At 38.6% G+C, this 13964-nt stretch overlaps 1 protein-coding gene across 2 annotated transcripts; it reads left to right on the forward strand.

Annotated features, from left to right (window-relative positions):
• Window positions 1-2911: 2911 nt before the first annotated feature.
• Window positions 2912-9711, forward strand: si:ch211-215c18.3 (uncharacterized). 2 transcript variants are annotated; one of them, XM_058382659.1, is made up of 5 exons: window positions 2912-3093; window positions 3200-3434; window positions 3814-3879; window positions 7465-7881; window positions 7996-9711. In XM_058382659.1, the coding sequence occupies exons 3-5, from the start codon at window positions 3837-3839 to the stop codon at window positions 8100-8102; spliced, it is 567 nt and encodes a 188-aa protein (XP_058238642.1). In that variant the 5' UTR covers window positions 2912-3093; window positions 3200-3434; window positions 3814-3836; the 3' UTR covers window positions 8103-9711. The 2 variants fall into 2 exon arrangements, with proteins under 2 accessions (XP_058238642.1, XP_058238643.1); XM_058382660.1 differs by having other exon boundaries at window positions 2912-3379.
• Window positions 9712-13964: the final 4253 nt, after the last annotated feature.

The raw sequence follows: 13964 nt of genomic DNA on the forward strand, positions 1-13964 counted from the left end.
CAAGCGTAAGGAATTGAGTGAGTTTGACAAGAGACAAACTGTGATGGTTAGATGACTGGATCAGAGCAGCTCCAAAACTGCAGCTTTTGTGGGGTGTTCCCGGTCTGTAGTGGTCAGTATCTATCAAAAGTGGTCCAAGGAAGGAACAGTGGTGAACCGGCGACAGGGTCACGGGTGACCAAGGCTCATTGATGCAGGAGGGGAGTGAAGGCTGGCCCGTGTGATCCAATCCAACAGACGAGCTACTGTTGCTCAAATTGCTGAAGAAGTTAATGCTGGTTCTAATAGAAAGGTGTCAGAATACACAGTGCATGATGGGTCAGGGCTCTTTTGGCAGCAAAAGGGGGACCAACACAATATTAGGCAGGTGGTCATAATGTTATCATAAATATGCCTCATAAACATGTGCAATATATGTGTCATGAAAAAGCTTCCACAGCAAGGAATCAGTAACACCTTTTCACATGATCAAGCCTCCACAAAAATGATGGTAAGTTAAACTGTCCCAATTTACCTGCTGTCTGAGGTAAGGTGGAAAGTTCATGGATTGAATTCTCCTGGGACAGGTGTATGATGTACAATTTCACAATACACACTCAGCCTAAAGATAAGGTAAGAGAGAAGCCAGCACTAAACTCAAGAAGTGATATACAGAGAACATTAAGCAAAGAACTGCACTGCACAATTATTCCTAAACCCAACACAAAACCCTTTGCTAAAAAAAGATGGATGAACATCTAAAAGTAATTAGGCAAATCAGGACTTATGGAACAACATGCTATGTTTAGAAACAAACATAGAACTTATGGGAGATTTATTAGAGAGAATTTTGACATTTCAACATTTCAACAAGACAAATACTTCATGTCATCTCTATTAATACTATTAATAGTACTAATACTAATAGTACTAATACTAATACAAATACTGTTTGTATTATAACTTAATGACTTAAATTGGAATATATAATGCTCTTTAAATAACTTTAAAATGTGTTCAGTAGAATATTAATATATATTCAAATCGGCTTCTATGCATAATACACTTTATTAAACATTGTGATTAATTGCACATAAAATCCAATTCGCTTCTCTTCTTATCTTGCGGCATTTGTTGCTGTATGACTGGTGCGCACTGCCCCCTGCTGACCATATTGTATAATTGCATATAACTGTAGTATACAGCAGATTTGGAACTGGACCCATTTATTATCTTTAGAGCAGCAAGCTGTAACCAGTAGTTTGACCAGTCGTCGGGGATTAAATAATATCATGGAATGTTATATTGCTATATTTTCTGATTCAGACTCCTTTTGATCTCTGGACTGACCTGATCCATCCTGATGTCCAAATTCCTGTTGGATTTCTCATCAGGTGGAAACCACTTGCTGCTGGCAAGGATGACCCCTATACAGTCAGCTTAAAAATACACTTAGAAACCATGAAGATGGATATGCACTGCAAATGATCTGAACAGTTTTGCTACAATGCCTTAGGACTACAATTGCAGATAGCTTTAGGACTGCAACTGCCAGAATCAGTTTTGCATTCAAGTCTCCACTTTAACAAAATAGGTGATGTGTTAACACTAGAATGAATTTCCTGGTTACACAATTGCACATTTTGACCAACCATCTAGCACACAGTTATAGAAGGGTAATTATTTATATCACACTATCAGGCGTCACTTAGATAAGGATGAGTTTGTTTCCAGTCTGGTTCCTCTCATGATTTCCTCCCTCATGGAGTTTTTTCTTATCACTGTTGCCTCTGAGTTGATGGGGCACAAATGTAAACATTTAAAATTCATATACAGAATATTATATATTTCTGTAAAGCTGCGGTGTGACAAAGTCCGTTGTTAAAGGTGCCTTACAAATAAACTGAATTGAACTCAATATGTGTTATACCACACATCTTTTGACCTCCCTTGTAGATCTTGTTATATAAGGTGGTGATAGGTGCACTAGAGTAGAGACAATATTAAACACTAAACTATGCAGTCCACACTCTTATAGTAATGCCTGATCATAATGTTATGTATGTTATGTTATAGTAACTGATCATAATGTTATGCCATAGTAATGCCTGATCATAATGTTATCACACTTTGGCACTTGTCATACTCTCTCAAATCCTTACACTTGTCCATTTTTCCTGCTTCTAACACATCAATTTTGAGGACAAAATGTTGACTTGCTGCCTAATATATCCCACCCACTAACAGGTGCCATGATGAGGAGATCATCAGAGTTATTCACTTCACCTCTCACTGCTCATAATGTTATGCCTGATCAGTGTATATAGCATATTTGATGTGTCTTTACCTATGAACACATAGCTTTAAATGTTTGTATGGTTTTTTGATGGACAATTTAATATTATATATAAAAAAATGTTATACTGCATCAGCTTCTGCACTTTGTAATATTCAAATGCTTTGCCAGCCCTTGTTGTGCTTGTAAATAATAGAAAATAAAACATTTGTGGCTGTAGAAAAACTGTGCATTTTGCTATTTCACACCCGGTGCTACAGCATTTTGCTTGTAGTAAATTCAATAGCTAAAACATTTGGAGAATTATTTATTATTATGCAAATCGTACTTTATTATACAGAATTAATTAACAATATACACCGATCAGGCATAACATTATGAGCACTGACAGGTGACGTGAATAACACTGATGATCTCCTCATCATGGCACCTGTTAGTGGGTGGGATATATTAGGCAGCAAGTCAACATTTTGTCCTCAAAGCTGATGTGTTAGAAGCAGGAAAAATGGACAAGCGTAAGCATTTGAGTGGGCCAAATTGTGATGGCTAGACGACTGGATCAGAGCATCTCCAAAACTGCAGCTCTTGTGAGGTCTTCCACAGTGCAGTGGTCAGTATCTGTCAAAATTGGTGGGACAGTGGTGATCCAGCCACAGGGTTATGGGCGGCCAAGGCACGTGAGGAGCAAAGGCTGACGATCCAACAGACAAGCTGAAATTGCTGAAGAAGTTAATGCTGGTTCTGACAGAAAGGTGTCACAATACACAGTACATGACGAGTTTGGGCAGCGAAAGGGGGACCAACACAATATTAGACAGGTAGTCATAATGTTATGCCTGATCGGTGTCGTTCAGTACAGTAAGTATTACTTTGCGTTTTCATAAAACTTCAGTTACTGCTGTTTCAACAATAATCCTTTTGCAGTCTAGGTTTGAGAGTATAGTGGCCAGATAAATTACTTTTAATGGAGAAGTACAAACCATAATACTTGCCACAACAGCGGCATAGCTGAGCGTGCAGCAGACTACATGAGCTCCATATACAACAACCTCGAGGATTCAGCATCAGCAGCACAGCATCATCAGCATCAACGCAGTTTTTAAGGTGACCGCAGCACCCCAATCTGCAGATCTTTTCACTGCTTGTTTCGGTTTCCCAGGTAATATATAAGCTAGGTAAAGAGAAAAATGCATTTGTCGGTATTTAATGCTCACCTTTAAACGACGCTGTGGTACTATGCGACATTTTTCCTATACAGAACATAGCGATAGTCATGTGTCGGGTTTAGATCCTGTATGTTGTTACACTGAGGAGAAACAAAATGCAGCGTTACAGGGAATAACGAGATTAATGTCTTAGATTGACTTCTTTGTCCTGTTATTTTGGTCGCTGTGTGTGTGTGTGTGTGTGTTTGAGAGAGAGAGAGACCTGCAGTGTTTTAAACATCGGGCGCACCCTACAGTAAAATGTCGCATTTGATCCATTTTTTAAGAAATGTCTATTTTTATGTCTATTAACTGTATTGATTGTTTTTAAAGCATTAGAGTCTGATTGACCGACCATGATTCTGCATTCTCCTCCACTAACCGCATACACCTTGATGGGTAAGTTCCCATGTCTCCTTCTATTTACACTTTATTTCCAGAGATCCTGCTTGTACACTTGTTAAATAATCATCTATTCAGTGGTTCATCTATTGACCATGACTATGTAAGCCTTCTGTAAAGCTATTTAACATCAACTTAGCAAAAGAGCACCAGAGGCCTTGTTTTTGGTGTCACAGCTAAGGTAAACATGGTGTTTTCTTTCTTTTTCCATATATACAGAAAGTATTCAGACTCCTTTAGAGCGTTTGCACACTTTATCGTGTTAGAGACGTCATTTGAAATGGATTAAGTTGCTATTTTTTTTGGTCATTCAAGTACATTACACATTAATCCATAATGACAAAGCAATATGTTTTTAGAGATTTTTCAAAATGTATTGTAAAATCATATCAGCTTGTTATAAACATCACAGGCTCTTTCACCTCAGATTTGGTCAGCAACACATCTGCTGGCTGGGGTCAGTCTAATTGAGCGTGTAATGCCTACGAATCGGGTTTTATACATGCAACGTTACTGGAGAACATTTTTTAAGGGATTCTTTTTAACTCTGCAGTTTCCTTTTTTGTAATATTTTACTGCAGTATTGTGCTAGTTATCAAAAATAAATAAATCAGAACAAATCTCCACCACACTGACCCCAAACACAGAGATGGTGACAGTGTGATGGGAAAGCAAATCTTAAGGCACTAATTGTTCTGATGGAATGAAATTTGGGAACGTTGTAGGGAACCTACAGGCAATGTGGTGTCAGAAGTGCACACTAGAAGTGTATGTGACTATGGGTTTTTTCATCCCACTGCCAAAGGATTTCTGGCCAATTGTTTCCCTTCCCACAGACCTGCTCCACAGAAAGTTTGACCAGATCCACTGCTTCCAACAGTTATCATTTTTTATTGTTATGTTTTCTTGAATGTAGTTAGCTCTGTCTCAGAAAATGTGACTGACATTTACTGAAGATGAATGAATGAACATCCACATCCAATACACTACCATGTTATCACCATGGCCTTTCTTTGATCTAAATATCTGCCTGGAAATAAAAGTTGGCCAAAAAATCTTTCCTCTAGATAAGTAATCACAACCTTAGACAGATCTTAGCCACTCCAAAATGATGTTCAATTCAGTTGCATCTTATAGAATTTGTTCTTTAGATTTCTCTAGAGCTTGAGTCTCTATAGAGACTGGAGTCTATCTGTAGTGAAATAACTGACTGTACATGAAAAAAAAGTCACACCTTTGTGTATACGTTCCCACAATTCACAGTGCATGTCAGACCAATTACCAAGCCATGAACTCCAAGGAGCTCACCATTAACCTTCATCATGTCAAAACTACAGGTCTAGAAGAACAGCCTGGCCTTATTTATCACACTTGGTGAAACACGATCAAATGATCAAACATCTCCTTGCAGTATCACGCTGTCTGTTCATGTTCAACGCAGTCTACATTTAATGCAGTTCAGCCAACATTGGCAGTGTAAATTCTATAGCAGAGTACACTTGTCTCAATAGGAGAAAAGATGATTAATTATTGGACCACAGGTTTTTGGTTTGGTTTTGCATTAAAAAAATGTCTCAGCATTTTGTTTTGGACAGTGCATTCTCTACTTGTCCTGTCCAGATGCACAGCTTCTCCAGACAGAAGACTCAGATTTGCAGTATAATAGCTATTATAGTCTTACACAACAATTATCTTGTCACTTGATCACTGTAATTGGGTAACTATTGTAAATAAATTGTGAGTATAAAGTTGTTTAATTATGTTTGATTTTGAATTTATTTATTTATTTTTGGGGGTAGATATTTACTGTAGCTGTCACAACCTTCTTCAGTGAAATTGAGCTTGTTATTTAGCATCTTATCTGGCAAACATACAGTTATTCATTTAGCAGATGCTTCCAAAGCTATGAGGAAATACAAGCAAAACAATATATCAAGCATAGGGCAAGATTTAGGATAAGATTTTATCTTAATGTAGAGATGTATGAGCTAGTGTAAGTGTGGATTTTTACATTTTTTGGGGATAAGTTGAATATACATGGAAAAGGTTTTTTGAAGATAGCGCCAGATTTTGTTGTCCAGATTGGAAGTTTGTTGCAGCGCTGAGGGACAGTCAGTATGAAGGTTCCTGAAAGGAAACTCATGCCTCGGTCGTTAACTGATCACTGGTTGGGGGAGGGAACATAAACTTCAAGGAGAGTGTTGAATTAGGGGGATGATGTTCCAGACAAGGGCTTGTACTTGAGCATCAAGGCCTTGGATTTGATGCGGGCAGCTACAGAAAGCCAGTGGACTGAGACGAAGAGGGGTGTGACGTATAGGTCCTTTTGGGCTGTTTTAAAACAAGGCACACTGCACCATTCTGAATCACCTGAAGGGGGTTGATGGAGCTGGCTGGGAGGCCTGGGAGTAGTGTGTTGCAGCACTCCAGTTTTGAGATAGATCCTGGGCTAGTAGCTAAAACCACTAAAATTTGTCAGCTGGATTTTGGAAATATCATTCGGTGCTTTTATGATGAGAATTAATTGAATTTGTGAAGTAAATAGCAGGTCAGACCAACAGATGAAACCACAGATAAAACAGTTAAAAAATCAAAACCTGGGGTATATATTTGGGGTATATATATTTCTGAGCATTAGACGATCTGTTACCCAGATACCCAGTCCTAGGAATATTGCCTTAAAGGCTATCCATCTGTAAACATCACAATTTTAGGTAGATGGCCTTATACCGCTTTCCAGATTGATTAGCAGCAACAGTTGCTTCTCTGACATCATGGCTGTCTTTACTCCTTGGCATGATGTAGACACACACCTAAAACCAAACTTCAATATAGGCAGTCACACTTCCTTATGATGAACTAATGTACTTATTAACACCCGGGTGCTATTTATTCTTTTAATGTTAGTGTAAATAGGAAGGATGTCTTTATTTTTTAACACTTGGGAAAAATGCTTGTCCTTAGTTCCAGGGATATTTGAAAATCTACAGTACAACTTTGTGGAAACAAATATTCAGGAAGGCCCATGTATGTAAAAGTTTCAGGTAAAAGATTAGCTAGTCTGATGACTCAAATATGTAAGCATTTAGACTAAACTCCAACCGCTACCTCTGGCGTAAAATGCTCATCAACTAGCTAATACTATCCCTATAGTGAAACATGGTGTTGCTAGCATTATGCTATGGGTCTACTTCTCAGGGATGGGCAGACCTGTCAGAATGAATGGAGACAGATGGGTTCTTGAAGAAAACCCGCCCCAGAGTGCTACAGTATTCAGATGCCACACCCCAGTGTGTAGGAGAGAAATGCACCGAATGATAACAGGCGGTGTTCTTTCAGCTGAAGTCACCCTGTTAGCAACAGAACAATCTACTTTGCAGTCAACTATATGCATTATCTTACCTTCATAGTAGTGTATTTATGATTTATGGCCTTTTCTGGCCCTTTCAACTTGCTACCATTTTATTCATTCTTGAATCACTTATTATTTGCTTATTTATTATGTATACAATAGTTCATGACTCTGCATGTTTAATAATTGTAATGCTATACTATGAGTACCAAGTCTGCTTAATGTTTCAGTGTTTTTGTCATGTATGATCGGACTGACTGCTGCTTCGACGGGCTACCAGAAACCAAGCTTCCTGGATTTTGATTCCTGGTGGTATCACACACCCCGCGGCCCTCAGATATTCTCCTGCCTCACCTACTTGGAGAGGAATGTGCGTGTGGATTGTGAGTTCCCGATAAGCGACAAGATCCCTGGGCCGTTCTGCGAGTTCAAACAGGATGGACGCCTGATGGGCACCACGAATCCCAACAACCCAGTGCACCTCATCCCTCCTATAGAGACCAGACGTCGTACTAACGTCACATTGGTGCCTCCCAACATCTGCCGCCTCACCTGGATGCCGATGTCAGACGACCGAGCATATGCTTACACCTGCAGGGTGTATCAGGGAAGCACCTGGAAAGAGAATAGCATGGCCTTTTCCCAAAGTGAGTGTAGTTTATATGAGTATTAAAATGATTGTGCAGTGTTCATGAGTATAAATAAATGTAAGAATAGTTATTATTCTGTCTGACTCTACTTCCTCTCGCTCTATTTCCCAGGAAATCTTCTAATTTGCTCTGCGTTGAACACAGTAGCTCACACTGCACTCTGGATTGCTTCCATCGCCATCTCAATTCCTGTCTCTCTGGGGCTTCTGGCAGCATGATCCACAGCGGTTCTTCAACATACAAATCCACAAGCATCGTGGTGTCCATATGGTTCTTCTGATAATCAGATTCAAAACAGATTTTTATTTATATTTTACTTGGGCGTCACAGCCTGTTTATTTATTCCCTTCATCATCTTTTCCATCTACCAGAAAAACCTTTTTCTACTTTTTTTTAAGCTCCACAGTGACATGATTTTGAAATTTCCTCATTCCATTAAGAACACAACTCTAAGCTTTCACCAACCGCTTACTTCCACATTATATGTATTGGGTTTCATTTATCAATAGTTTATTACAATTGGTTTTAAATGGTTCTGTAGGCCTAACTGAACTAAAACATCTTATCAGATTTCTGAAAGTAATGGCAAAATTGGATCTTCTTTGTACTCAAGGACAGATGTTGATAAATGCCAAGCACCCATCTGATTTACATCAGCCACTGCTAAAGCTGAAAGAAAGAACATAAAATGTCTAAACGGTTAAAAACACCGAAGTTCAATGTGCACTAAACTTTCTAGTTAAGCGGCTCAGCAACTGCAGCGAGTCAGCTACCACAAATACACTAACTCTCCATCCATTTGCTTTCACATCCTGTTTGATTCATGATACCCATTAAATGTACATGTGGTTTTCCTTGTCAAACCACAAACCTAGTTTAGAAATTTCTACGTTTTTCAACGTTTTTTTTTTTTTTTTTTAACACTTACTATAGTCCTCTCATGTTTGTTGTGGCTTCTTTTTCAGATATCTACATGGAGCTATACTTTTACCTTTTGATATATAATATTAAATAAGAAACCACAGAGCGAGGTCATATTCGAGGTTAATCTAAGCTATTGCATTCATTTACGGCAACATGCATTATAATGCTTCTTGATGCTACTCATGTTAAAGCAAGCTAAATGGTCTTCCAGTTTTTGCCACTGTCCTTAATATACAGGACATAATAGTCTATAGGACAGCACTCCCAGAGACCGCCTAGGAGCAGAAATTACTTATTAACCCTAACTATTATGTAGATTTATTCATATATTATACACAGTGCAATACATTAATAACGTATAAATATAAGCAATGTCTTCCTCTGTGCGCTCATGCACATTGAACTGCTTTTGCATTCGAATGCATTTTTAGCACATGCTTTTTAGGCACTTTTAGGTCACTTGCCACATTTTGTTTGCAGGTAGTATTATGTGGACCGCGACCCCTAAAAACGAGCTTAAAATCGAAACAGAAGTAAATGCAAGACTAGATGTACTAGAACTAGAGTTCACAGAATCCATTTAACCAAATGAAGGTAGTAGCGTGATGTTGTGACCTAAAAATGGCTGGGAATTTCTTCACAAGACATCACTGTCTCAGGATACTTCTGAGGTTTAACAGAAGTAGCGATGCTTTGAAAAAAATGGTCTTACGCGCAATGTTTATACCATGTAACCAAGTTTTGTTGCGCTTAGATTTTTTGCACTAAATCAAGTGTCTGCCTCTATACACACTCAAGTACGTCTGTCTGTGTAGACATTTTCTGTTGCACTTCCTTGTCTTCATCACAAGCCCAATGTCTATGTATTGGAATGCAGTGAGAAATAAAGGAACGCAGACAGTGTCCTGTTATCGTCTGCTTAATGAAATCCTTCTGCAGTGTGGGTGGAAGAACAACATATAACAAAGTATAATCTGTCTGAAAACTTCGCTCTTTATATGTTGAAATCGAAATATTTGTGATGTGCTTAACAGATTTTGCTGCTAATCTGTCAGTTGCTGCTGCATTCTCATCACAGCAGAGTCTACTATACTGACACGCAGGTGGACGTTGTAAAACGCGGGACGTTCCAAAAAGCAATACAACCGTAATGAACAGTCACGCTTGGTTTAGTAAGCAAACTATAACATAACATACACAGTGGTGCTGATGGTCATATTTGTATGAAGAACCTGATCTGTTTGAGCAAAGTGTATAGATGTGGCTGTATGAGATCTGGCCAGACTAAAGGACTCAAGTGCTGCGGTATTGTTCTCATTTGATGTGAGATAAAGCTAAAGCTAAATCTAACTGGCAAAATGATCAAAAGATAGTAAAATTGCATTGTGGGTAATGTAAGGGACCATTAACAAAACTAATTCACAGTTTAAAGATGAATCTTTGGCACAATTGAAGAGCACATTGATTATAGATATTTACATGCGAGTTATTTCTAGGCCATTTGTACTTTAAATGTAATACGTAGATCAGCGGCGTCCAATCTTTTGGAAAATCTGCATCCACACTTGCCTTTTTTTTCCCCCAGACTCTACATATGTAACATAGATCAAATTAAGAGGCAGATAAAACTAAATGGTACCCCTAATTCTAGTATTGTTTTCAACTAAGACCAGCAAAAATACAGCCCTGCAGATCTCACTCAAGGTTTAGATGTTTGTGTTAACATGAAAAGAGCTACAAGAAGGAGCAGATCACTGGAATGTCTTGTACAAACATGCCCCTTAGTGGAATCATAAATGGGACAGCCATGCTACTAAAAAAGGAATGACTAACATGTGAAAGGGTGTAGGTATTTCCATTCCATGAGATGAGGAGCAGACACGGCCAAAAGAAAGATACTGAGAGGATCCTTTGTTTCAGTAAACAGGCTGCACTGAGTGAGTAAAACAGGAAAAAAAAGCATTTCCGTTACTAATAATGAGCAGACTACAGATTACTGACTACTGATTACAGACTACTGAAAGCATTTCATGCTGTGCTCCAAGACAAAAAATAACAGTTAAGAAAAGAAAAAACTGTATTTGGAAAACACCAATTATTGGCATCCAGAGTTAAATAGAATTAAAACAAAAAGGTACACACACTATGAATGAAAAAATACTGAAGACAAATTTGTGTTTAGCGTCAAAGAGAAACAGCAATATTGACACTAACCAGCACTATAATCCATGAGAGACGCCACATCCCAGAAACCAGAGACAACAACCCTTAAAACCCGGTACATTCACGCTCACCTGAGTACTAATTTCGACAAGCTGTTATTAAGTGGTCACACTGTATTTATCCAAACATGGCTGTTGACACCATGTTCGAAGGTTAATAAGAAAGTTAAGGCAGGGTTTAGGAATGTACAGTGTGAATTATGAATTATGATTATGAACAACCAGGATTAATTGTTAATCCTGTTACAACACTGAGGTGGGCCTAGGAGCGACTCAGGGTCACCAACAAGTGTCTTACCAAGCTGACAGGAGGAGAGAGACCAACCTGGCTTGTACAACACCAACCACAACAAAACAACTGTAATAAAATAGTTCAGCACGATTCTTGTTTATGACATTTGCTGTGTTTTTCATCATGGAAAATGGATATTTACAAAATGTACCATTTGAAGGACACTGACAAACAGAGCCACTAAAGGAAAGAAACCAAGTAGAACCAAAACAAATTTCCTCTTATTTTATATAAATTTATATATAAACAAAAAGCGAAACAAAAAAAATGTATATACTACTCCTCCCTCACAAACCAAAGTACAGGGATGGCACCTGCCCCTTATCAAAGGTGTTCAGATGGGAAGAATGTTGCCAAATCGTCGAAACGTGACATAAAATAACCCAGGATTCTGTTTCTGATTTAGAATGATGCAGGGTTAAATACACTATACTGCCAAAAGTTTTGGGACACGCCTCCAAATCATTGAATTCAGGTGTTGTTTTTCAGGGGTTGGGCTTGACCCCTTAGTTCCAGTAAAAGGAACTCTTAATGCTTCAGCATACCAAGACATTTTGGACAATTTCATGCTCCCAATTTTGTGGGATCAGTTTGGGGATGACCCCTTCCTGTTCCAACATGACTGCTCACCAGTGCTCAAAGCAAGCTCCATAATGACATGGATGAGCGAGTTTACTGTGGAGGAACTTCACAGAGTCCTGACCTCAACCTGATAGAACACCTTTGGGATGAATTAGAGCGGAGACTGTGAGCCAGGCCAAAACTGGAACGTATATCTTTACATGCACATAAATTTAATATGGAGTTGACCCGCCCTTTGCAGCTATAACAGCTTCAACTCTTCTGGGAACGCTTTCCACAAGGTTTAGGAGTGTGTTTATGGGAATTTTTGACCATTCCTCTAAAAGAACAATTGTGAGGCCAGGCACTGATGAGAAGTCCTGGCTTGCAGTCTTTGTTCTAATTCATCCCAAAGGTGTTGAGGTCAGGACTCTGTGCAGGCCAGTCAAGTTCCTCCACACCAACCTCATTCATCCATGTATTTATGGACCTTGCTTTGTGCACTGGTGTGCACTGGAGGGGTGTCCCAAAGCTTTTGGCTCTATAGTGTATTTCAAGTGTGAAAAGCCCTAAAGTTACCAAAGCACTGAATATTTGCTTTGTTAGAGAGGTCACAGCTTTATGTTTTCTCTGTATGTGTTTTGTACATGATATGCACTTTTGGTTGCAAGAACTTTAGCCTATGCTTTACAATTACACTCAGATATAGCCTTTATGTTTCGGAAGTTCCATCAGTTAAAATTGGCAACATACTAGAAAGACTTTATATTCAGAAATATGGCATAAGTATTGTAATACTCTCTCCAGGGCAATGCTAAGTGATCTGACTACCGAGGACATCGACCAAGGCGGTGAAATAGCAGTTCAAGCCCTTGAATCACTTTAAAGCATTAGATCCTGAAACCATATCACTGCTGAAACAAGCTACTAAAACAGCACTGTCTCTTCAGAAACACCAGCAGCATGGTGGGTGACCACAAGAAAAAGAAGACATGCTGCAAGCTTTACTTGTTGCTACATTACAAGCTCATTACCCCAACCCAGAGAACGATTTTTGGCCTGTTGTCAGAACAGTACTGCATTTATGTGTTCTCTATCAGGAGCTGCTGCCAAGCAACCATGAGCAGCCACTTATGCAGTCCCTCAGACACCGTGTCTGAAAGCAGACAGTGACTATGACAGACAGGTTTACTGGAGCATTGTAGATTACCACTCCAAATATCCACACATTAGCAAATACAAATACTAATTTTAATGTCCAGAGATGCTCAAAAAAATTAAATAAAGAAAGAAAAATAAATTTAAAAAAAAGAAAGGAAAGAAAACTCAAAACTGTGTTTACATAGGTTTCAACTTTATTTGTACATTGAAATGTTTCTTGTGAGTGTCTTTCTACAACTGTAGAGAAGTGGAAAGAAGAAGCATGAAAAGATTATTAACACATACAAACGGTACGAACCAATACTAACCAAAATTAACCAATGTGATCAAACCACATCCTCAAAATCCACCGATAAAAAGTGTTTACCTTGGATTATCTTGAGCCATTCACTAACAGTAAACCTGCTAGTGAATATTTACCATGGCTGTGCATTTTGCTGGAGATGCTACGCTTATATCTTACATGTGCACCAGCTACAGAGGCCCTGTGCTGAGTCAGCGGAAGCTCAACACTTCTTATAAAAGCGCCTTCTGCTTATTCACTCTTTCTTCTTTCTGCAGCAGATTTAATTGATCAACTGCTTTACATTAGCAAAGTATAACCTTTTTAATAACGAGAAGGAGAAGTGCAAAAAGTGTATTCAGTTGATACTGAGCTGTTTTCTAATTTTTGTGGTAGATCTTATTCACTGCAGTTCCTTTTAAGATATCATCTGCACCACAAATGTAGGTGTTGTCGTAGTTTTCTAAACTTGTTAGGACTTTCATTGGAAGAGACAATTTCACAAAGTCATTAGAAAAAAATATTCATGCTATGAATAAAAGTGATAATAAAGATACACCGATCAGGCATAACATTATGAGCACGGAGAGGTGAAGTGAATAAGACTGATTATCTCCTCATCATGGCACCTGTTAGT

Source organism: Hemibagrus wyckioides, linkage group LG28 (assembly GCF_019097595.1).
Source record: "Hemibagrus wyckioides isolate EC202008001 linkage group LG28, SWU_Hwy_1.0, whole genome shotgun sequence".
Classification (NCBI taxonomy): Eukaryota; Metazoa; Chordata; class Actinopteri; order Siluriformes; family Bagridae; genus Hemibagrus; species Hemibagrus wyckioides.

What these genes read in the sequence shown, in the direction of transcription:
- si:ch211-215c18.3 (XM_058382660.1), top strand. Translation starts at nt 3,837, where the DNA reads ATGATTCTGCATTCTCCTCCACTAACCGCATACACCTTGATGG. An exon ending in AACCGCATACACCTTGATGG is followed by an intron (nt 3,880 to 7,464) that starts GTAAGTTCCCAT and finishes TTAATGTTTCAG; the next exon opens with TGTTTTTGTCATGTATGATC. An exon ending in TAGCATGGCCTTTTCCCAAA is followed by an intron (nt 7,882 to 7,995) that starts GTGAGTGTAGTT and finishes TCTATTTCCCAG; the next exon opens with GAAATCTTCTAATTTGCTCT.